Source organism: Egretta garzetta, unplaced genomic scaffold, assembly GCF_000687185.1.
Source record: "Egretta garzetta isolate BGI_Z169 unplaced genomic scaffold, ASM68718v1 scaffold712, whole genome shotgun sequence".
Taxonomy (NCBI): domain Eukaryota; kingdom Metazoa; phylum Chordata; class Aves; order Pelecaniformes; family Ardeidae; genus Egretta; species Egretta garzetta.
In genome coordinates, this window is record NW_009258883.1 from 335,065 (window position 1) to 356,636 (window position 21,572).

Here is a 21,572-nt window from a genome sequence, read left to right on the forward strand (position 1 = left end):
AAAAAATGGTGTACTGCTTTACAGGTAAGTGATTGCTTGCATATTTAGAGTAAGGACTTCTTCGTCTGTGCTGCCAAACAGAGTTAAACTGGTTGAAACGGTATGCAGCGTGCTGTCATTTAGTGAAGCGTATGGCTGTTATGTAAAGGTTTTAATGACTTTCTTCATCTGTCTGCTTAGGAACACCGTGCGTCTGGCAAAATTTTGAGAAGGCTCAAGGCGTTAAAGAAAGCTCATCTAAATAAAGGAGGGTTAACGTGACATTGCAGTTACTTAATCCTGTATTGTCCTGCCATGTGACTGCAGGGATACTGAGGCGCAGAGTTTCTTTTGCCTGGTGCACAGATTATGTTTTTCCTGTCATCTTCGAGAATCAGTTGCTTTGTTAAACCTGCCATGGGAAGGAAACAGAGGGGCAGCGATCTTTTTACAGCAAGGCTTCAAGGCACAGTGACATTTCCAAGGCACAGTGACAAGCTCACGGGCTGAAGAATGAATCAAAGGCAAACCCTACGTTCAGCTCTTGGACTGGTACCATAATCAAGGAGAACTCTGAAGGTCAGCTATTCAAAATGAACTGGAAGCATTTGGATTTATTCAGAGCAGTTAGTCAGCTATTTGTTTGACCTTTATCTATCAAGTTAGTTTTCAAAGCAGCAAGCTGAAGCCTGAAAATTAGTGTCAAATGTTTTGCATGTGTCAAATGTACTGCATAGACTGTGAGCAACTCGCCGCTTTCTTGCACAAAGTTTACAGTTTTAATTGCAAAGCCTCTTTTACCTTGCACATGAAGATCCTGACACGCTAAATTAGTTAGTGAGAGATGGACCAAAACAGCCTGAAGTTTCATCTCTGATTTTGAACAGAACTGCAATATGTAGATATGCCAGACTTGCTTTTAAAGTAATTTCCTTGGACTGAAAGTAAGCTGCTTTTTTTGCTAAGTTTGTCACAGTAAGCATTATGTGCAGGATTGCATATTCATACAGAATCATTTCATTCAAAATCCTTATCAGGATGTCTTGTTAAATGGGGAAGTGATTACCCTATAGACTATGACAACAGGGTATGTGAATGGAGGAAGTCTTGGAAAACACCGCTATTCCAGGTGGCATCGTGAAGACAGCGGAGAAGATGATGGGCACCCGGAGTGCTATGGAGGAGATGAAGAGGGCAGGCAGCACAGGCTGACCCCGTTTGAGAAATTAATGCAAGATATGTCCCAGAATGAAAAAGTGGTGAAAGAATTAACCTTGGGAAAGAGAATTGGCTTCTATCGAGTCAGAGGAGAAATAGGAAGTGGGAATTTCTCGCAGGTCAAGCTTGGAATTCATTCCCTAACCAAAGGTAGGCACCGCTGTGTGGGTCACCTGCGTGCTGAACGCCCTAGTTCTGTACATATACAAATGGACCTCTTCGGGAAGAAAGATGCTGTCTGAACCTTAAATACACATATAGTTTGTATGTGTGGGTTTTTTGGTTTTGAATGAATTTATAGGCAGGGTCACAGATAAGGTTTGGATTAGGCTTTAAAAAAAGCAGAAACATTTTCTCTAGATGGCAGCTATTACAAGAAAAATTAATTTCTGCACTTCATGGAGTTAACACATCTCATCCCATGGCCCAAACACCCCACACTTTGAAGCACGGTGTTGTGCCTCCTCTCCTACAACTTGTCCATCTGCCCTCTTCCCTGCCCCAGCTCCTGGGCTGCAGGGCTATAGGCGGGGAACCCCCAGGGCAGCCTGGCTAGGCATGCTCCTGCCTGCAGACAGGCTTAGCAAGGCTTCCCTTGTTTCATCGCAAATTTTACTCGTACGGGCAAAGCTTTTATTTGGTCACAGTAATTTTGATGAGAAATTTTATGCCTGCTTTACTGACTCATTTGCATGTGGTTCATTACTGTAAAAAGCTGGGACAGGGCTATAGGTGTGGGCTGAGCAAGGTGCAGGGGAACGAGCTGTGGTACAGCCAAACCGGGGTTGAATTTTCAATTTATTTTTTTTAAGTACAGAAAAGCACCTTATGTGCAGCTTCTGGGAGGAGTGAGAAAGGCTAGGTAACTGCAGCAAACGCTTCAGTTTTAGGTATAACTAAGAACTTGTCTTCATCTGTCCTGTTTCTTCTGCCTCTGACTGCCTGACAATAATAGAAACTGTTCTTGTTTGCCCTCAGGGATTGCTGGTTTTCCCCACATCTTTGTACACTACTATCTTCTGGTTTTTATTCATAGTCTTTCCTTTCCAATTAGATTGACTCCCCTCCATCATCTTACAGGTGAGAGAATGAGGTACACCTCAAAGCCTTCATGCCATATTACCTGTTATTATTTTCTCTAACCACCTCTTTCAGCCCAGACTGCAGAGGTCTGAAAGCTCACACTTAACCTTTCGTATGAAGCAGTTGTTGCACTGAGAATCAAAGTGGGGAACTGATAGTATTTATTTTTTCCAAGTTTAAGGGTTGCTTTAACTGGGTGTGGAATTTTTGCTTTTGCTTGTTTCAGAAAAGCATCTCTGTTCTACTTGGCCCACAGCAAATTACTTCCTCTTCTGTTCTGTGATTTTTTTTCTTCCAGAGAAAACTGTCTTGTGCTTACCGATGGAGGAAATGCTGCTCCTGTACTGGAAACAGGAGGAATGCTAATGAAAGGAAGTTATAAATTTCATCTGGATGAACCTTTTAATTATTGAACTTACTTAGGAGACAGGTTGCTTTAGCATTTTAATAGAGCTGATTGATTGAAAAATTTGGAACTTCAGCGAATACAGTAATCTTGGATAAACTAAATTCCAAAACCATAACTTTTTTTCTTTAAAAGGTTTGTTTTCACCAGAAATCTCTCAAATTATTTTTCTTTGGTTTGTTAGTAGCTTTTTCAGTTAAAATGTTCACTGGGTAAGGAGGCCATTTCATAGAATAATGGAATCATTTAGGTTGGAAAAGACCTTTAAGATCATCGAGTCCAACCATAAACCAGCACTGCCAAGTCCACCACTAAACCATGTCCCTAAGCACCTCATCTACCTGTCTTTGAATACCTCCAGGGATGGGGACTCAGCCACTTCCCTGGGCAGCCCATTCCAATGCTTGACAACCCTTTTGGTGAAGAGATTTTTCCTAATATCCAGGACCCGCCCCCCCCCTCACACCAGCCTCCTGTCAGCAGGCGATAAGGTCTCCCCTCAGCCTCCTTTTCTCCAGGCTAAACAACCCCAGTTCCCTCAGCCGCTCCTAAGAAGACTTGTGCTCCAGACCCCTCACCAGCTTTGTTGCCCTTCTTTGGACACACTCCAGCACCCCAGTGACTTTCTTGTAGTGAGGGGCCCAAAACTGAACACAGTATTTACAGTGTGGCCTCACCAGTGCCAAGCACAGGGGGACGATAACTTCCCTACTCCTGCTGGCCACGCTATTTCTGATATAAGCCAGGATGCCATTGGCCTTCTTGACCACCTAGGCTCGTATCCACCCGGCTGTCGACCAATGCCCCCAGGTCCTTTTCCACCAGGCAACTTTCCAGCCACCCTTCCCCAAGCCTGTACCGTTGCATGGGGTTGTTGTGACCCAAGTGCAGGACCCAGCACTTGGCCTTGTTGAACCTCATACACTTGGCCCCAGCCCATCCATCCAGCCTGTCCAGATCCCTCTGCGGAGCCTCCCTACCTTCAAGCAGGTCAACGCTCCCACCCAGCTTGCTGTCATCTGCAAACTTACTTACTGAGGGTGCACTCAATCCCCTCACCCACATCACTGATAAAGATGTTTAACAGAACTGGCCCCAATACTGAGCCCTGGGGGACACCACTTGTGACTGGCCGCCAACTGGATTTAACCCATTCACCACAACTCTTTGGCCCCTGCCATCCAGCCAGGTTTTTTTTCGTACCCAGTGAAGAGTATGCCTGCCCCGGCCATGGCTTTCCTAAAGTCCAGGTAGACAACATCCACAGCCTCTCCCTCATCCATTGAGTGGGTCACCTTGTCAGAGATGGAGCTCAGGTTGGTGAAGCAGGACCTGCCTTTCATAAACCCATGCTGGCTGGGCCTGATCCCCTGGTTGCCCTCTATGTCCCACGTGACGGCACTCAGGATGAACTGCTCCATAACCTTCCCCAGCACTGAGGTGAGACTGACAGCCCTGTAGTTCCCTGCAGCATCCTTCCAGCGCTTCCTGTAGATGGGCATCACATTTGCCAATCTCCAGTCAAATGGGACCTCCCTGTTTAGCCAGGACTGCTGGTCAGGCATGGAAAGGGGCTTGTTGAGCACTTCTGCCAGCTCCCTCAGTACCCTTGGGTGGACCCCATCTGGCTCCATGGACTTGTGTATGTCTAAGTGGTGTCTCAGGTCACTAACCATTTTCTCTTGGATAATGGGAGCTTTGTTCTGCTCCCCATCTCTGCCCTCTGGCTGGGGGGGGCTGGGTACCCTGAGAACAACTCCTCTGACTAGTAAAGGCTGAGGCAAAGAAGGCATGAAGTACCTCAGCCTCTTCCTTGTCCTTTGTTGCTATGGTTCCCTCCACATCCAGCAAAGGATGGACATTCTCCTTTAGCCCTCCTTTTGTTGTTAATGCATTTATAGAAACATTTTTAATTGTTTTTTATGGCAGTAGCCTGATTAAATTCTAGTTGGGCTTTGGCCCTTCTAATTTTCTCCCTGCATAACCTCATAACATCCTTGTAGTCCTCCCAATTTGCCTGCCCCTTCCTCTGAAGGTCATAAACTCTCCTTTTTTTCCTGAGTTCAGCCAGGCTGGTCTTCTCCCCTGCCAGCTCATGTTTCAGCACATGATACTTCTCAACACCAAGTTTGCAACTATCATGAGCAAGGAAGAGTGAAGAATAAACATCTTCTGTCTCATCTCTGCCTGTGAGCCTCCATCCTCATAAAATACAGTATGTGGACAGCAGAATAGGAACATGCACACGCGTGCACACATGCATGCATGCATACACACCCCCTACCACCACCCACAAAGAGGATTCTGTTTCTTCCAGTAGATGCACGTCGTTGCGTTGGCAATGAAGTGATGTTCCTGCACAGTGCTAATGAGTACAAGTCTTTTTTTGTTGCTGATTATATAAATACAAAGACTTCATTATTAATGCCGTTCAGGTCCCTGTGGTAGGGGGAGGTGTATGTGTCAGGGGGCTGTTCAGCTCTTCAGTTACTGTCACAGTGTTAAGTTCTAGGTACAGGCTTTCTCCTTACATGTCACCCTATAGTAAAAAAGGAAACAATTTTGTTTTTTACTAAGGTGAGCCTTTGTAACGATTACGTGTGTGTGCTGTTCTGTAGCCCTGCGATCTGTCTCAGCAGCATACGTGTAAAAATTTTTCTAGAGGGACAGAGGAAAAAACTGCAGGATCATACTGGATGCAGAACCTTGTTTCTCTCACGAGGGCTGTCTTGGGTGTTTAGAGGATGCAGGAACATTTTTGGTGCTGTGATGTCTATTGGGTTATTCAGGAGCATTGCCCACTTTATTAACCTAAATTTTGGCAGTTCTCCAGAGACCTGTGGAGTTGGTTTCTACGGCCTGTTAGGTTCCTAAGCTCTGTGTAAGCTTTATTTTAAATATACCTTCCAGCTGACAAATGTAGTGTGAGAGCACAGCTGAATAGATGCAACTAAGAGCATCCAAAATTTACAGCTAGTAAAAAGCCAGGCAAACATGAAACATCAATTGCAAAGGCAGGAATGTCCAAGCACCTTGTCTGCTTCTTTTTTTTACACAATTTTAACTCGATTCTGTTTGTGGTTTTTTTTCCTTTTGCCATCATTGCATACACCACTTCTTCCTGAAATTATTTCTCAACCTTTTCCTATCTTACCTTATTAAGAGTTCAGCTAGCTCTTTTCAAACCTCAGCATACACTGCGTACAGTCAATCAAATCTCCTGCTACTCAATTTTAGTACTTCGGTAAATAAGCTGCCTGCTAAAAATGCCTTTCTGTTCAACACTGCTGCCATGCAAGGGTGATACAGGAATTGCAAACCAAGTGTTTCTTTGGAAGCAGAGAGAATGAGTTTAAAAATGAAAAGGAGGGTGTCAGGTTTTTTTACACTTTAGGTGGGCTGATTTTGTTTGCATATCATGCATATGCAACTGCAGTGATGTAGATTTAAAGGAGCTTGGTCCTGATTTATGGTGGTGTGTGAACAGGATCAAGCCCTTCAGTTCTAAATCTCTTCCCCCCGCCCCTTTTCCCTTTAAAACTTGGCAGGAAAACTGACCAGGACGAATAGTAAATTGCAGCAAAAGGAAAGGGAGGGAATTTAACCTAGAAGATTTGTTTTTTAAAACCCAAATGCCCCCAGCTTTTCTCAATCAAGATGTAATGATGCAATTACATAGTTAAGATTGTAAGAATTGTTATCCATATGGTATCTAAGCATTTGGTTGCGCAAATGTTACCTACTGTGAGCTGATGCTCTTTCCTCCTGGTTTAGGTGATCAATACACTACCGACGTGAGGAGGGTTTTAGTCTTTCACCCCTAGGTCAGCAGTCAGAGCTCTGTCAGGATCAGTGTCGTGTGCTGTTACCATTAGTAGCTGCACTTCCTCATGATTTGCCACACCACCACCAGCACTGCGCAGGAGTAGGTACCCGCTTTCCTAACGGGCTGACTAGGAAGCATGGGACAGGTCAGAGAGAAGCAGCATGGGGAAGACTGCCCCGTACGCAGCGCAGGCTCCTCCTGGCAACGGGCACGTCCAGGGATAATTCAGCACCTTTCACAAGAATCACATTTGCCTGGAGTATCTGCTGCACTTTAGTAAGGGGGATCAATTTATGCATGTAGGTTACTAAGAAAGGTAACTATACCCAACATGGAGTTTTCTTGATCTGAACAGAGATGAATGCTTATGTATCCTTAACACTTCCTTTAGATATGTTGAAACACTGAGTTAAACAACTTTATAATATTAAGTACAAACATTTTGAATGGTTTATACCAGAAGGCATGTACAAGTGTAATGGCCTTCTCACTCCTCTTAAAGCAACAAGTAAAAAATACTGACTTTTTTTTAAATTTACCCCCACGTACTTGAAACTGAGCTCGAGTTTTTTCCTGAAAGATTTGATAAAGGTGATTAATTGTTAAGAAATCTGTGAATGTTTGATGAAGATGTTCTTGGGAAAAAACCTTCTTCCCAGGAATAAACAGTTGTTTTTATTGCCATGATCCAGTTTGATTTTGCTGTCCCGACAAGTTATGCAAAGCCACTGTAAACCTATTTTAACCAGACTAATCCTTCAAACACCAGCTGTATTCAACAGAGTGAAGGCAAAAGCCATAACCTACCAATTAACACAGAAACATAAGGGCAATTGTGATTGACCTATGCATACTGCTCTGAGCCAGCCTGGTGATGCGGTGCGGCCGCAGGCACGTATCTGTCTTTTGTGGCCCTTGGCCTTACTGCAGATACGCTACAGAAACATGTAGAACTTAACTGCAGCTTTGCACTACCAGGATAGGGTAGGACAGGTACATTTGCTGTCTTACAGAATCCCTGTAACTTACTCTACTTGACTGGTTTTTCCCTTCCTCAGAATAAGATCTCTGTGTGATGTGTATTCATGGCCCGCTGTGGCAAACAGAAATAAAAACATGCTTTTCCTGTATTCTGTACAGTACTGAGAACTATTTGTGCATGAACATGTTGGAAAAAACTGGCACAGTTGTCCCAGGAAAGACAAACTTCTACAACACTGATTTTGGTAACTGAGAATTTGTGAGGGTATGGGATAAGAAGTTAGGGGAGAGTTCTGTAAGTCGCACCAACTTAAAACCACCTCTCCATCATAAACTTGCAGAGTCATATAGCCAGAGCCCCTAAATTACCCCCCAGTTTGTCTGTCTGCTCTGAAACAAAGCACCTAAATTTGACACCTCCATTAGCCTGCAAGCACCAGGCTCAGGCCTGGCTCAGCCGAAGAGCTTGGAGCGAACGACGACAGAGGAAGCACAGGGTTGCTTTACCGGCGTTAGACACCCAAAGCAGATGCTGTAACAGTGGCCATCAGACACCTATTGGTCTGACAGCAGTGGAGCACACTAAGACAGCAGGTTGGATGAGCCCTCGCATTGCCCCAGCAGCCCGTGGGTGCCTCAGCGGTGGGCAGGATGCCGTAGGCAGAAAGGGGCATGGCTGTGCGCGAAAGACGGCAGGGCTTAGCAGGCCTCTGCAGCTTAGCTCCTGCTGGTCAGAGCTGAACTTTTATATCCAAGCACTGTTGTAAGTAAACAGTACTACCTTTTGTACCTGTTGCATCAACAACATGGAAAAGCGTTTTTCTTTTCAGAGAAAGTTGCAATTAAGATTTTGGACAAGACAAAGCTAGACCGGAAGACTCAACGTTTGCTGTCTCGTGAGATATCCAGCATGGAAAAACTGCATCACCCAAATATCATCAGACTATACGAAGTGGTGGAGACGCTCTCAAAACTGCACCTGGTGATGGAGTACGCAGGAGGTGGGGAGCTCTTCACTAAAATCAGTACAGAAGGGAAGCTGTTAGAAACAGAGTGTAAAATAATCTTCTCCCAGATTGTGTCTGCTGTGAAGCACATGGTAAGTTGCTCTTCTTCCACAGGCATGTTGCCCCTTGCTACTCTAGCAGGTTTTATGGGTGTATCTTTCGGCTTTCAACTAGTAGGTTTACTTTTACCTAGATTTCAGGCCCACATTTCTGAAGAGCAAAACAGCTAGAGAAGAGCTGTCTTAAAGCTGTCCCAGAGAGCTTTCAGATCGTCCTGGAGTTACTGCCTCTCTGTTGGCAGCTTTTGGGAGGAGACCAAACTGGGAACACCTGGTGGGTGGAACCACCCCTTTAGCAACAGCATTCTCCTGTCGGCTTTGAGTTGCTGCAGGCACCAGCTAACAAAGCTTTGTTTCTTCCCTCCACCTATTTCAAAACATAAGATCAGTCGCTCTTCTGCTAGAAGAAAGCGTGCCAGGGAAGAGGCTTGCTTCTTAATGAATGTGGGAGCCTGGCACTTAAGAGAGTTAATTCCCAGTCCTCACTTTTGTGCAAATCTGTGAAGTTAACACCCACCCAGTCGCTTCCCCTTGCCTAGTCTTCAGGATCTGGATTTAGGACGATGCTATTTGTGTAGAGCCCAAAGCATCTTGTAAAGGCAGAAAAGCAGCAATTAACTACTTCATTACCATCTCGTCTGAACCTTACATAGTAATGACGGTTGCTTAACAGCATAAAAACACAGGAAGACTTGTGCAAGTTTGAGAAGTGAAACTAGTACTTGCTAAAGTTGGCTGAGGGTGCCCTCCGGTGGCTCATATTCTCCTGCCACGTAATCCTCTCAGGCGAGATCAAAAGTGAGGGTGTTCCAGCTCAGACACCTAGAAACTGCATTACAAACTGCTCGTGGCATATATCAACAGTCTGCATTTTTCATATGTTTTGACAAAATGATCGTATGTCCTGTAAGTGATGGATTAGCTTCAACACCTTTTCCATCAGACAGGTGCCCTGCAGGTACTGGAACTTACTTGACATTTCAAGATTGCATCTATTTCTTAGCGTTAAACCCAGACGACCAAGCTGCCCAACCGCTTCGCTTGTACGCGCAGGCTTCTGCAAAACTTTTGACTTTTGCTAAGCCATCAAATCCAGGCTACTTAAATCACACCTCGCTGCTGCCAGCCCACACTGGGACAGAAGATCCCTGCCTATTCTTGATGACAGTTTAAAAATCTTAGGACACCGAAGGGTTTCCTTAATTGCCTCCAGATGCATGCACCTTGTTACTTCAAAGGGTAGGGTAGAGAGTGCTCAAACATGTCCATTCCCTCTAGTTATTTCAAAGATGAAGCTAAACCCTTACCTAATGAGGACAGGTAGGTCACCACGAAGCAGAGCAAGTTCAGTTTGAGTCCTTGGCAACTACTGCTCTTTCCAAGGGAAAAAAGGACAAGTTACAGCATACGTATTTATTTTAGATTTCTAAAACTAGAAGACACCACTGAACTTGGTGTCCTGCAACGAGATGGAATACCACAAGGCACGAGCCTGTGGTCCTTTTCTCCTGCCACCACCAGTTCCTCATAGGACATTAGATCCCACAACAGAATCGTAGCAACTTTCTTACTTTATCTGCAATTATGTTCACTCAGTGAAATAGAGGCTTTCCCGCCAGAAGTCCACAAGCTTGCAATATATACAAAAAAGGAATTAGTTAAAAAGAAATTATTTTGTTACTTACATCATTACAGAAATTTGGTCATTGCAAAAGCAAGTGTTCTGAACTGTGAAGAAAGTACAGATTTTGCACGTGAAGATACCTAGTCTTGCAGGAGTAGCCATGATGCCATCACAAATATGCCTCATGAAAATAGTTATTAGTTAACAAGTTGAGACTGCTGTTCTTAAGAAAACCAGCATCCTTCTTCCCATCTTCTCCACCTACTCTACTGTGTTTTTGTCAGTAGAGAATTAAGTTAAAATTGTTTAAATACTCCAACTTTTCATTTTTATTGCAATGCTTATTTCTGACTTTGCCCAAGATCACTCCCTTTCTCCTGTGTGGTGATTAATGAATGTTAAGAGCTAGCCACTTGAGAACTTCCCTGTGAACAAGCTAATGCCAGTTTTCCTTTTCTTCTACAGCATGAGAATAATATCATTCACCGGGACCTGAAAGCAGAAAATGTCTTCTACACCAGTAACACCTGTGTTAAGGTGGGAGACTTTGGATTCAGCACGATAAGTAAGAGGGATGAAACTTTAAATACCTTCTGCGGCTCTCCTCCTTACGCTGCCCCCGAACTCTTCCGAGATGAAAACTACATTGGCATTTATGTAGACATCTGGGCACTGGGAATCCTGCTATACTTCATGACGACGGGGATCATGCCATTTCGGGCAGACACAGTGGCCAAACTGAAAAAGTGCATCCTTGAAGGGACGTACAGTTTGCCTCCCTGCCTCTCAGAAACTTGCCAGAAACTGATAAAAGGGGTCCTTCAGCCCGTACCAACCGAACGATACTCTGTCAAACTTATTATGAACAGCGAATGGATGCAAGGAATACCGTACCCCAAACCTTTACAGCCATTTAAACTGGATCCAAAATATTTGTCAGACGTCAGTACGCTCAAAGAGGAAGAAATCGAAGTGAAAAACGTTCTGGAAGATCTGGGAATCACAGAAGAGCACATTCAGAATAACCGGGGAAGGGACGCGCGCAGCTCGATAACGGGGGTCTACAGAATTGTTTTGCACAGAGTGCAGAAGAAAAGGGCGCTTGAATGCGTTCCCATCGTGTCCCATCCAGAACCCAAAGAACAAGACCTGAGGGGAAGTGTCAGTTCTTACAGCGGGGTGAAGCACACGTCCAAGCTGTGCTGTATTTTATAAATTGCACTGCAGGCTTTATACTCAGCACATTGTTAACAAAAGGTTTTATTCACTTTTCGCAAGTTCTGTTGTGATATTTTTTGTAATTTTTGAATAAACCAAAAATGCCTCATCTCCTTTGCATTTCTCAAGGCGCAGCGAAGCGCCCAAGTACAGGGCTCGCATGCGCTTGCTTGTCCCTTGCTCCAGACACGGTGTAGCCAGCGCAAGTGAAGCGGGTAAGGGATTGCTAGCAGAGGTGACCGTTTCGTAAAGGTGAACTAGTACTGCGTTTAACGCACGCGGGAGGTTCCCAGGCGTGCAACAGCTAACGGCTCGAGACATTCTACCTTCGCTTGACGCAGCCTTACCACTGCAAACCAGGACAGCTTTTGCAGAGAACTGAATTTAAGCAGGAGCCAGACCATAATCTAAACAGCTGCAAATCCTTCTTTAAAGCTTCTTCAGTGAATTAAACATCACAAAATGTATATCAGAGATCTATTTTGTTTAATGAAACAGCAATGCTGTTGTTGACCACCAGTCCTGATTTGCCACAATTCATAAAGGCAAGTCAGGATTTAACCCTGCAGGCGTGGTTGCAATTCCTGGTTGGGCCACCCTCTTACGAACCTTCTGACACCCTCCATCACCCGCACGATTCTGACAGCCTAGAACCGCGTGGACTCTAGTTGCACTCTGATGAAAGAAAGATTTCAGTACGATCCAAAACTCGTGTGGTTTTAAATTCTTGCTTTAGCACTAGGTATCAGTAAGCTGAACGCAACCAGTGACAAAACCCACTCACACACTGAGCATTACAGGCTTGTCCCACCCCCTGCCGTACTGCTTCGGCAACGAAGGCTGGCACAAAGCTGATTTTGATGCTCCTGGCCACTGCAGGTTAAAAGCTGGGGAGCCTGACAACTCCCGCTGTTCTGAGCGCCACCAAGAGGCAGATACGCCTATCTTCAGCTTTAGTTGTTTATTTTGTACTTGAACCCTCAACGCCACCAGCTCCAATGCAACTGGTGGCACAGTGGGGTAGCTGTCCTTCTCTGCACAGGCAGAGCGGACACACCTAGGCTGAGAGGTAGCACCTGCACAGTTTTCCTTAAAGCAAGTAAACTAATACAAGGTTTGGAGAGGTAGGGCTGGAGCTTCCGAATTTAAGGGCAGGATGCCTTAGCTATTACAGGGACTGGCGAGACGATCAGTTGACTTAAAAAGGAGTAATGAACATAAACGAGCAACAGAATGACTCTGATGAGCTGCCAGTGAGAAATTGGCCTCAGTGAGGCTCAGGGAAGCACAAAGCAAGAACCAGTCCCCCTTCTCAGCTTTTCTGAGGGGGGTGAAATGATAGCATCTTTCCTAAGACAACAATAAAGATGAATTGCATTTCACAAGCTGGGAATTAATTCCTCCACTAAAGCCAGCTTCCATCTGAAAGCATTTAAGTTATCTTGAACCACAGCGCTGAAATCATGGTTCTGCACCAGCCTAAGCCACCCTTTCTTTCCACTCTTGCAATGGAATGAGAGATCCAGAAGGTCCACACAGCTTGTGAACCCACAACTTCGGGTTTTCACGGGGCTGCTTTCCCCTTTCTCTCCTGTTAAAGAAAAACAGATCCATCCTGAAAACCCAACAAGTCAGCACTACTCCAGCAGGTTTCAAATAGCTCAAACTTTATTTTAATAAAGGATCAGCCTCACAGACCGTGGGGCCCCTGTGGTTAAGCTTTCTGCCAGTAGCTCGCTCCTTGGCTTGTCCACTGCCAGCAATGGACTTTGTTCCATAGCAATTTGTTTTTCTGGCGCCAAGGCAAGTTTCACGAGGGCAACCTAAACCAAAATACTTGCAAACACACTATCGTCATGCATCATTGCTCCATCATTTTCAGCAGAACAAACAGGTTAGTATTCATCAATTTATAATAAACAGCTATTTTACCAAGGCTTGACTGTACAAATACAGCAAGTTATCAAATCCTAGTGAGTGACAGATAATACAAACACTTCATTACACACAAAATCCCCTGTAATTTAACAGACAAATCAGGTTTTGCTACTTTATATTAGATAATGTAGCTTTGTAGAATTAGCAAAGAAATAAATTCAACAAAACTTCATTCTGTACATTAGCTCAATTTAAATATATGTTACAAGCTTACAAGGCTCATGTCATATTCATTTCCAATCTGGGCTTTAAAAATCCACCAGAATGGAGTCCCCATTAAAATCGTGTATCTACCACTGGCAAAAGGGATAGCTTTTAGCTTGCATGTTGCAGAAGGGGATGGGGGAAAAAAAAACACCCACAAAAAAAAGAAAGAAAAGACCCCATTCCTACAGTGTTACCAAGAGTGAAAAGGACTTCAAAGTACAAAGCCAAATTCACAGTTAGAAATAGTCTTTTAGAAATGTGTTATATAAAGAATAGCAAGAGGCCAGAGCTCCAGACAAAGTTATCTTCCTCCCTTCCTTTGTCTGACAATTAAAACATCTCCATAATACCTACAAGTTTTATTTAGAAATTCTGCCGCCTTACACACTTCTACTAACCAATCCTGAAAGGTGCCGAATCAGTGAGCCCAAGAATTACACCCTTTTTGTTCTTTAGCAGAAAAAAAAAATTACTACCTCCCTTCTTTTTCCTCTTTCTTCCTAGGCTGCTGTGATTTACAATGGAGGTGTAAATACGGACCTTACGAGGAATTACATGGTAACTAACACAGCGGGTCACAGAATTTCTTGGAAGAAAACCACCTGTCAGTCTGGCTGTTCTTGATTCAGTCACGTTGACAGGGGAGATTCTATGCCAGCAATGAGTGTTACCTGGCTCTGTACCTTTTCCAAAGCAACAGGGTGATGGGAGGAAGACGGGGAAGAAGAAGGGAAGGTGATACAGGAGAAGAGGGGAAGTGCAGTATTCAGAAGACTGACTGCTTACTGTCAAGGCACTGAGAACCCTAACATTAAAAGCTTGGACTGTTTTGCCACACACTTGAGTACAAGTAGAAGTTAACAGTGTAGGTTTCAAGTCATTTTACATGGAAAGAGCAAGGAGAAGATTCTTTTTTTTCTATGTACAAAGACCTTGTAATAGACTACAGCTACTAGCCAGCAATTAGAAAAATTCAGACACGTTTAGGAATCCACACAGCCCCTGGCAAGTTCCTCTGCCTCCAGTTTTTTCATGATTTTAGTGTTCTGAAAATAGTATAAATATCAGCACACTGTATTACGACAAATCTTTTCAAGGAGCTTAAACAGTTTTCCACGCTCCAGTGAAGCACTACTGTACACTGAAACTTCAGCACTACTGCAATCCCATTTTCCTCTCTCTCTCGCCCTGCCCTCAGACCTTGATTCAATCCCCACCTCACAGAGGTATCTTAATGCTCCCCATTGGAAATGGCAACAGTAACTCCTTCAGATTCTGTTGTTGCAGGGATTCTTGGCACTTTCTTAGCAGGGCTTGGGATGTGCTAAGGAGAAGGGAAAAAAACCATTAAATACAGTTTTCTAGTTCACAGACATTCATACTTCATGGCTAGTCCAACTCTCAAACATTCACTGGTCTTAAGTCAATCACATCGGTCATGCTTCATGCAAACATTGTGTGAAAAGAGCCAGTTTGTTCTCGTTTCATTCTTGTGTGGTTGCGTTCTTGTTATGATGACATGTACTTTTTACAGTCCCATGATCAATTTTTTACTTCTGGCTTGCATGTTACATATGTTAACGAAGTATTTAATGTAACTGGTTAAACCACTTCCTCTTTTAACACACATGCACATGCTAAGACAAACGCATGAAGCCATTCCACTATTTATATCAAACTTTAAAACAGTGCCGAGTGTTCACCTCATGAACAACACCTGGGTGGACAACTTCAACTCCTGCCTCCAGAGGTCCATCACCCAGGAGTGGGCGCCGGGCATAAGTTCTCCTGTGTTTTTCATCCACGCGCACGAGGTACCACGTTCCCTCGAAGAGATCATCTACAGAACACTGTGGAATATAGTTTGCTGGGAAAAAAAAAAAAAAAGCCAGTAACGCGCTGTTAGTTGGTTCCTCATCAGAGTTCTACACAGCACAGGCCTTTGCAGTTTGGACGTAGTAAGACAGAAAAAAAACCAAGTCTGCATTTTATTTTCAGCCACACTGTGCCAATGAACACGAGTTATTCAGAAGCAGAAGGGGTTGGACATTTCCTTCACTCTACACCCTGATCATTTAGGGTCATGCAAATTAAGCAATCAGCATTTTGCCGTAAGACTAGGAATTATTCATATTTATCAGGTTCTTACCCAAATGATGCGTTTCCTGCCTAATCTTCATGTTCTCAGCAAAGACATCAGGTGCAATACATTTTCTTGAGTCAAGTCTTGCTTTGAGATCAGAAAGGCTGGCAGTTATTTTGTCCAGAGCAGAACCTACAGTATAAAACCATCATGTAAGGTGGCACAAGTGCCAAGGACTGCACAGCAGCATGTTAACGTTTGAAGCCCATTCAAAATATTTTGCATTACAGAAACTAAACTTTTAGTGATTTAAAAATATTCCCACTTACTCCATCAAAACGTTAACAGAGTTCGAAGAATATTATTTGTTTGCCCAAGGAGACACTTAAACATCCCCTGGAGCTGGAACTTCTTCAGTTTAACATTACTGTCATTAGGCATTGTTCTGTAGGTTTACTTGTGCTGGTGGGTCGTGCAACAAGGCATTCAGAGGTGAGCTGTGCAAGGGAGTTAATTAACACGTCTTCCTTTCACTCACCAGGAGTGGCATCCTGCGTGACCCTGATGGAATACAGCGTGGCAGCAAAGCCAGAGCCGTATGAGAACACACTGATTCTCTGTCCTGCGAGCTGCTCTGGGGCGTACCTGCAAAACAAGCAACAATTCTTTAGAGCGACAGTTAAGCCAAGGTGCCAATTTTAAATTACTAGGAACTCCAGCTAGCTTAGAAAAAAACAGCCAGCAAGTTACATTGACTACAATACACATGTAGCATGCTACATGCATAAATGATGACTTTTTAAAAACACATTTTCAAACATGGCTGTTAAGTGTTAAGTTCCAACACAGCCTAAGCAAAACAGAGCAAGAAATGCCCAGAATATGATTCTCTAGAAGGCAGCCAATTTTCATTCTTAAGTGACCTGAAGCCTAAAACAATCACATCTTGGAAGGCAAAGTCAGAATTAAAGAAAAGGGGTTCAAGAGGAATTTAAACTTAACATAATTTTGTAAAAGTCTGTCATTGGAAAAAAAAAAGAAAAAAAAAAAAGATACGTTAAGTAAATATTGATTTGGTTTTGCTTATTATAGCAAAACAGAGGAGGTATTCTGATTCTCTTTTCCACTGCAGTGTCTTGGGTCTTTTTGGCAGGAGGTGCGGGGAAACAGGCTGAGGCTGGGAAAAGACACCACCTTACAAGTAAGATCCTACTCTGGAAGGCAGTAAGGTGCTGTTTCAGATCAGCTTTTGACACAGCAATTCTGAGACAGCTTGTCACTTGAACTGACTGTGCGTGCAGAACAACTTTTTAACTTCAGTCTTGCTGCTTAAAGCAATCTAGTAGGAAAAGGTTTGCTAGATGGTGCTTTTACAAAAGGCTTTCTGAAACAAAAACCGTTCATAGCCTTACATATAAAAAGCTATGACTTTTTTTTTTCCCAATTTTATGCTTACTGGGCTAGAAGAGAGGCAAGGCAACCATAGACTGAAGGGGTATACATATTTCCATTCTGATTGGATACAAGTAACGAAGCTTTGGTTTTCTGGTTGAAGAGCTCTGCACTGGCTTTCATAAAAGCTTTTTCCACATCTCTGTCAAAATATGTATCTTCAAGTTTCACATCCCTATTAAAAAAAAAGTAAGAAAAGTTCAGAAACATTTACTAAAATGGCAGAAAGTAAAAACACACCTTGGATGTTCAGCAGATTAAGATTGTGTGAATAAGGAAGACAGCAGCCATTCTCACCTGAAAGCTTCCAGACCACTGAAAACACCATTTGCTGTTTCTGGGTTCTGGTCACTGAGAAAGTCATTCAGCAATAGCCTAGCCACAGATTTCTGTACCAGTTTACAGTAGGGAGAATGAAAGATCATGAATCCAAAGTCATTCAAGGTGAAGCGTCTGTCTGTCCCCTCTAGAAGTGGCAGAAACGTTGTGTTACAACTCATGTTTAGCACTCACTTCAACTATGAAAGTAAAATAGGGGGATGGCAGGATACCACTCATCATAACACATCAGCACACAAGAGACAACCGTAAGACCAACTACTGCTGTCAAGTTCACATAAAACACTGCAGCTACTTCTACCTAAAAGTGAGGTTTTTACTGGTCTTGTGCACCAACTAACAACGTTTGCCCTTCTTCTAAAGAGAAAGCTATTATAAGCTTTATATACAGAATCTCCATATTTCTACCCAGCATTTTGACATAATAAATAATCTACTTCATTTAACTATCTAATCTTCACACCTATGCTTAATATGAGTGAAGTAATTACTAAACATATGGGGGGAAAAAAAAAAAAATCAGTATCATGATACAACATTTAAAGATTAACCCCAGTCTCTTAAAAAAGCCTTGGATGGAGGGGGTAATAACATGCTTTTAAGCTAAGTATTACACATCACACCGACAAAAGCCTGTAGAGACCGCTCCTTATTGACAGTCAGGTACTTAGCCATACCAGAACAGAAATAAAGCATTTCTTACAGGAGAGCACAAACATTTCAATCGCCTCAGAACACACAAACACAAAGAAAGGGACTATATGAGTCTTTAGACTGGATGCTAAAACTTGAAAATACATTGTCTGTGTAGTTACACATTCCAGTATTTGCCAAATCTTGCAGTATCATCAGGTGAGGCTACATACCCTTTTGCCACTGGGCATGGATTTTGTTGCGGTAGACAGTGTAGCAGCGATCTAATGCACTGAGGTAGCACTGTATAGATAGTTTGCCGTCGACTACAGGATATTCAGAGACCATATCTGGTTTATAGAAGTCGTACGCGTGCTGCATGTGGGTTCCACGCAACCCTGATGGACAGAAATTGACAAAAGTTGAACATTATTCAGCTGCTCTGGGTCACTGTGAATATGTTGCCTAACACAGGTGGGGAAACAAGCAGTAATTGGCCCCAGCCAAGCAGGTTTTCACAGCACTTCAGGCCCTTTAAGGTAGCATTTCACACAGTTCTCAAATGCCTGTTAAATACAGTAGGACTGAGCACAACAAACACAATTAATAAGGTATTTTCATCACTTCGCCTTGGAAGTAGAGCACTGTGTTATTCAGCTCTAGTCCGCTCTGTCAATTTTATTGAAGAATCCCCCAAGCAAATGAACAGAGAGGAGCAACTCTAGCTGTTCCTTGCCTGCCTCCTGTAACGGGACGTGGCCAAGTTAGCCCAGAGCAAGAGGAGACAAAGTACAATTTCCGACACTAGTGGGAGTTAATCCAGTCCTCCAGCAACCCACAAAAAACAGGGGACAGGCTTCAGAACAGATCCAGTTATCAGGCTGAACGGTACGTTTTCTCACAGGACTAACCTCTCTCAAAAATTAGCGGAGCATTTGGACCAACTAGCATAGCAACAGCACCAGCTCCACCTGTTGGCCTGGCATTTCCAGTGGCATACACAGCTATGTCTCCAGCAACAACAAGTGCATAGCGTCCTGTCAAAAACACACAGAAATAGCTATGAGAAATAGCCAAGAATCTAGCACATTTTAATATCCATCTGCAATTTTTAGGCTTTGGTTATAGAGATGATCCCAAGATTAAGGGGCTCTTTAGCCCTGACTTTTCCCCTGCATTTCAATTTCCTGGCAGCCACTGAAATTTACAGGAAAAGATCAGTGATTATTAGCCATGTCGTTACTTTTTGCACTGTAATCGAACTAGTAGCAAATGCCCAGAGCATTTAAGAAAGAGACTTCAGAAGAAAAAACGGTTTACCCTCTGGGTTTTATATGGTTAAACATGAACACTGTCATTATAAGGCAGACTACTCAAAACCAGAAGATGAAAAAAACCTTTCAAGAAAATACCCTGAACTTACCGTCCCAAGAACTGGACTCAATCCAATTAATCGCATTAAAAAGAGCAGCGGTGCCTCCATAGCATGCATTGGTGGTGTCAATTCCCTCTACATCCGTATTACCAGATTCTTCAAAAAGCTGCATCAGGACCGTCTTCACAGATTTGGATTTATCAATTATCGTCTCCGTTCCAACTTCTAATCTCCCGATACAATCATAGGAAAGGCTGTTCCTCTCCATCAGCTTCTGAACCACAGTCAAGCAGAGAGAATTGATATCCTCCCGGTCAGAGCAGAACCCCATCTTCGACTGGCCTAGCCCAATGGTGTATTTCCCAGCATCCACGCCATCGTACTTCTCCAGCTCTGTCTGGTCAACGTACTGAGAGGGAAAATATATTTCCAGCGCAACAATTCCCACATCTTTGGGCCAACAGGATTCAGCATTCACTGGAAGAGACCCAGGCATCGTGGTAGATCTTTAAGAAAAAAAGAAAACCACAAACCCCAGCTGATTTATTCACATCCATTTTGAGAGAGCAACTTTCATGTTCTGTAGGTTTATAGAACTTAAAATTCAGGTACTCTGCAAGGTCATTTGCAAGAGGCCTCTGGGGAGACTTTGGTCTGAGCATACTGTAAACGTCAATATGAAACGTTACAAAACGTCTAAGTAGTACTACTTTTAATTGAAAACACAAATTTCAGCCCTGGAGATGAACAGATGCCCAAGTTATTTCACTGAAGCAAAACACATGCTTAACAAGCATTAAGTGTTTGAGAAATTAGTCTTAATGTTCATTATTCTACTTCTGCTTACACACAAAGTCTCAGTTTTACACAACCAAGTTAGAAACATTGGATTTTTTTTTTTTTTAAATGTTGCTAGCTGAGAACTTAAAAGTCTAAAATTTATCCTTACCAGGAAACCTCTGCCTTAAAACAGGCCAGGACTTTTCAAAATTGTTTTTGTTTTTAAATGAAGTGATCCAAGTTGCTCTCTTTTGTTTATACTTGCAACAAAGATAGCAGAAATTTTTTGGGGGTGGTGGGGGTTTGGGGTTTTTTTTGTATTTTTGGTTTTTTGTTTGTTTTAAGCATACTCTGTTTTGACATTCCAGAACACTGGAACTCCTAATGGCAGGCCTGGAGGAATACTTTACAGGCTGAGACGAACACACAGTGGTTCCCCCTGATAGACTGAGTTTTCTTATTTTAACCCCGTAACTTTACTGTCCCTACATCTGAGGGTGTAGTACGCCCCAGGATATACTACATCCTATTACTTTAACCCTATCCCTATTGCCCAGACCCGCACCATCTACCTGTACTTTTGCTTACAACCTTACGGAGTGCTCACCCCTTTCGTGCCCAGCTGCAAGTACCATAGCACTGACCTTACCCAACTTCTTCCATAAAATGACTGTGAGCTGTATAAAGGAGTAACGCCTTTCCCTGCTGGAAGGATGGCTTTACAGGATGCATAATAAGGCAAGCGTTAGGAAAACAGAGAAAGCATTTTCTGTTACAGACGCCGTCTTGTGTAAGACCTAAAATAAGAGGGGTGTGGCTCACCATTCATTTTCATAGAACGACAGAATCGTTTAAGTTGGAAAAGACCTTTAAGATCAAGTCCAACCATTATCCTAACTCTGCCATCCCACCACTAAACCATGTCCCTAAGCACCTCATCTACCCATCTTCTAGATACCTCCAGGGATGGGGACTCCACCACTTCCCTGGCCAGCCCATTCCAATGCTTGACAACCCTTTCAGTGAAAAAATTTTTCCTAATGTCCAACCTAAACCTGCCCTGGCACAACTTGAGCCATTTTTCCTTGTCCTATCACCTGTTACCAGGGAGAAGAGACCGATCCCCACCTTGCTACAGCCTCCTGTCAGGCAGTTGTAGAGGGTGATCGGGTCTCCCTCAGGCTCCTCTTCTCCAGACTAAACAACCCCAGTCCCCTCAGCCGCTCCTCAGAAGACTTGTGCTCCAGACCCCTCACCAGCTTCATTGCCCTTCTCTGGACATGCTCCAGCCCCTCAGTTTCCTTCTTGTAGTGAGGGGCGTACAGGCCAGGATGCCGTGGGCCCTCTTGGCTACCTGGTCACAC

The 21,572-nt window shown here is 43.5% G+C and overlaps 2 protein-coding genes across 2 annotated transcripts; one reads left to right on the forward strand and one right to left on the reverse strand.

Moving 5' to 3' along the window:
* The first annotated feature begins 690 nt into the window (after positions 1-690).
* On the forward strand, positions 691-11,564 carry NIM1K (NIM1 serine/threonine protein kinase). The gene is made up of 3 exons (XM_009633860.2): positions 691-1,347; positions 8,324-8,592; positions 10,649-11,564. The coding sequence occupies exons 1-3, from the start codon at positions 1,056-1,058 to the stop codon at positions 11,396-11,398; spliced, it is 1,311 nt and encodes a 436-aa protein (XP_009632155.1). The 5' UTR covers positions 691-1,055; the 3' UTR covers positions 11,399-11,564.
* A 1,411-nt stretch (positions 11,565-12,975) lies between these two features.
* On the reverse strand, positions 12,976-21,083 carry HMGCS1 (3-hydroxy-3-methylglutaryl-CoA synthase 1). Its single transcript, XM_009633861.2, has 10 exons — positions 20,853-21,083; positions 19,477-19,934; positions 18,965-19,090; positions 18,287-18,451; positions 17,379-17,547; positions 17,086-17,256; positions 16,168-16,274; positions 15,696-15,821; positions 15,250-15,413; positions 12,976-14,870 (listed from the first exon to the last, which is right to left on the reverse strand). Exons 2-10 carry the CDS (start codon positions 19,922-19,924, stop codon positions 14,778-14,780), a joined length of 1,569 nt encoding a protein of 522 aa, XP_009632156.1. The 5' UTR covers positions 19,925-19,934; positions 20,853-21,083; the 3' UTR covers positions 12,976-14,777.
* Between the last annotated feature and the right edge of the window lie 489 nt (positions 21,084-21,572).

Excerpts from the sequence above, each read along its gene's own strand:
- NIM1K (XM_009633860.2), top strand. The coding sequence starts at position 1,056 with ATGACAACAGGGTATGTGAATGGAGGAAGTCTTGGAAAACACCGCTAT. Across the intron at positions 1,348-8,323 it reads AATTCATTCCCTAACCAAAG|AGAAAGTTGCAATTAAGATT; the intron begins GTAGGCACCGCT and ends TTTTCTTTTCAG. Across the intron at positions 8,593-10,648 it reads TGTCTGCTGTGAAGCACATG|CATGAGAATAATATCATTCA; the intron begins GTAAGTTGCTCT and ends TTTCTTCTACAG.
- HMGCS1 (XM_009633861.2), bottom strand. The coding sequence starts at position 19,924 with ATGCCTGGGTCTCTTCCAGTGAATGCTGAATCCTGTTGGCCCAAAGAT. Across the intron at positions 16,275-17,085 it reads CTTGCCTCTCTTCTAGCCCA|GTACGCCCCAGAGCAGCTCG; the intron begins GTAAGCATAAAA and ends CTTGTTTTGCAG. Across the intron at positions 14,871-15,249 it reads ACCCAGGTGTTGTTCATGAG|CACATCCCAAGCCCTGCTAA; the intron begins GTGAACACTCGG and ends CCTTCTCCTTAG.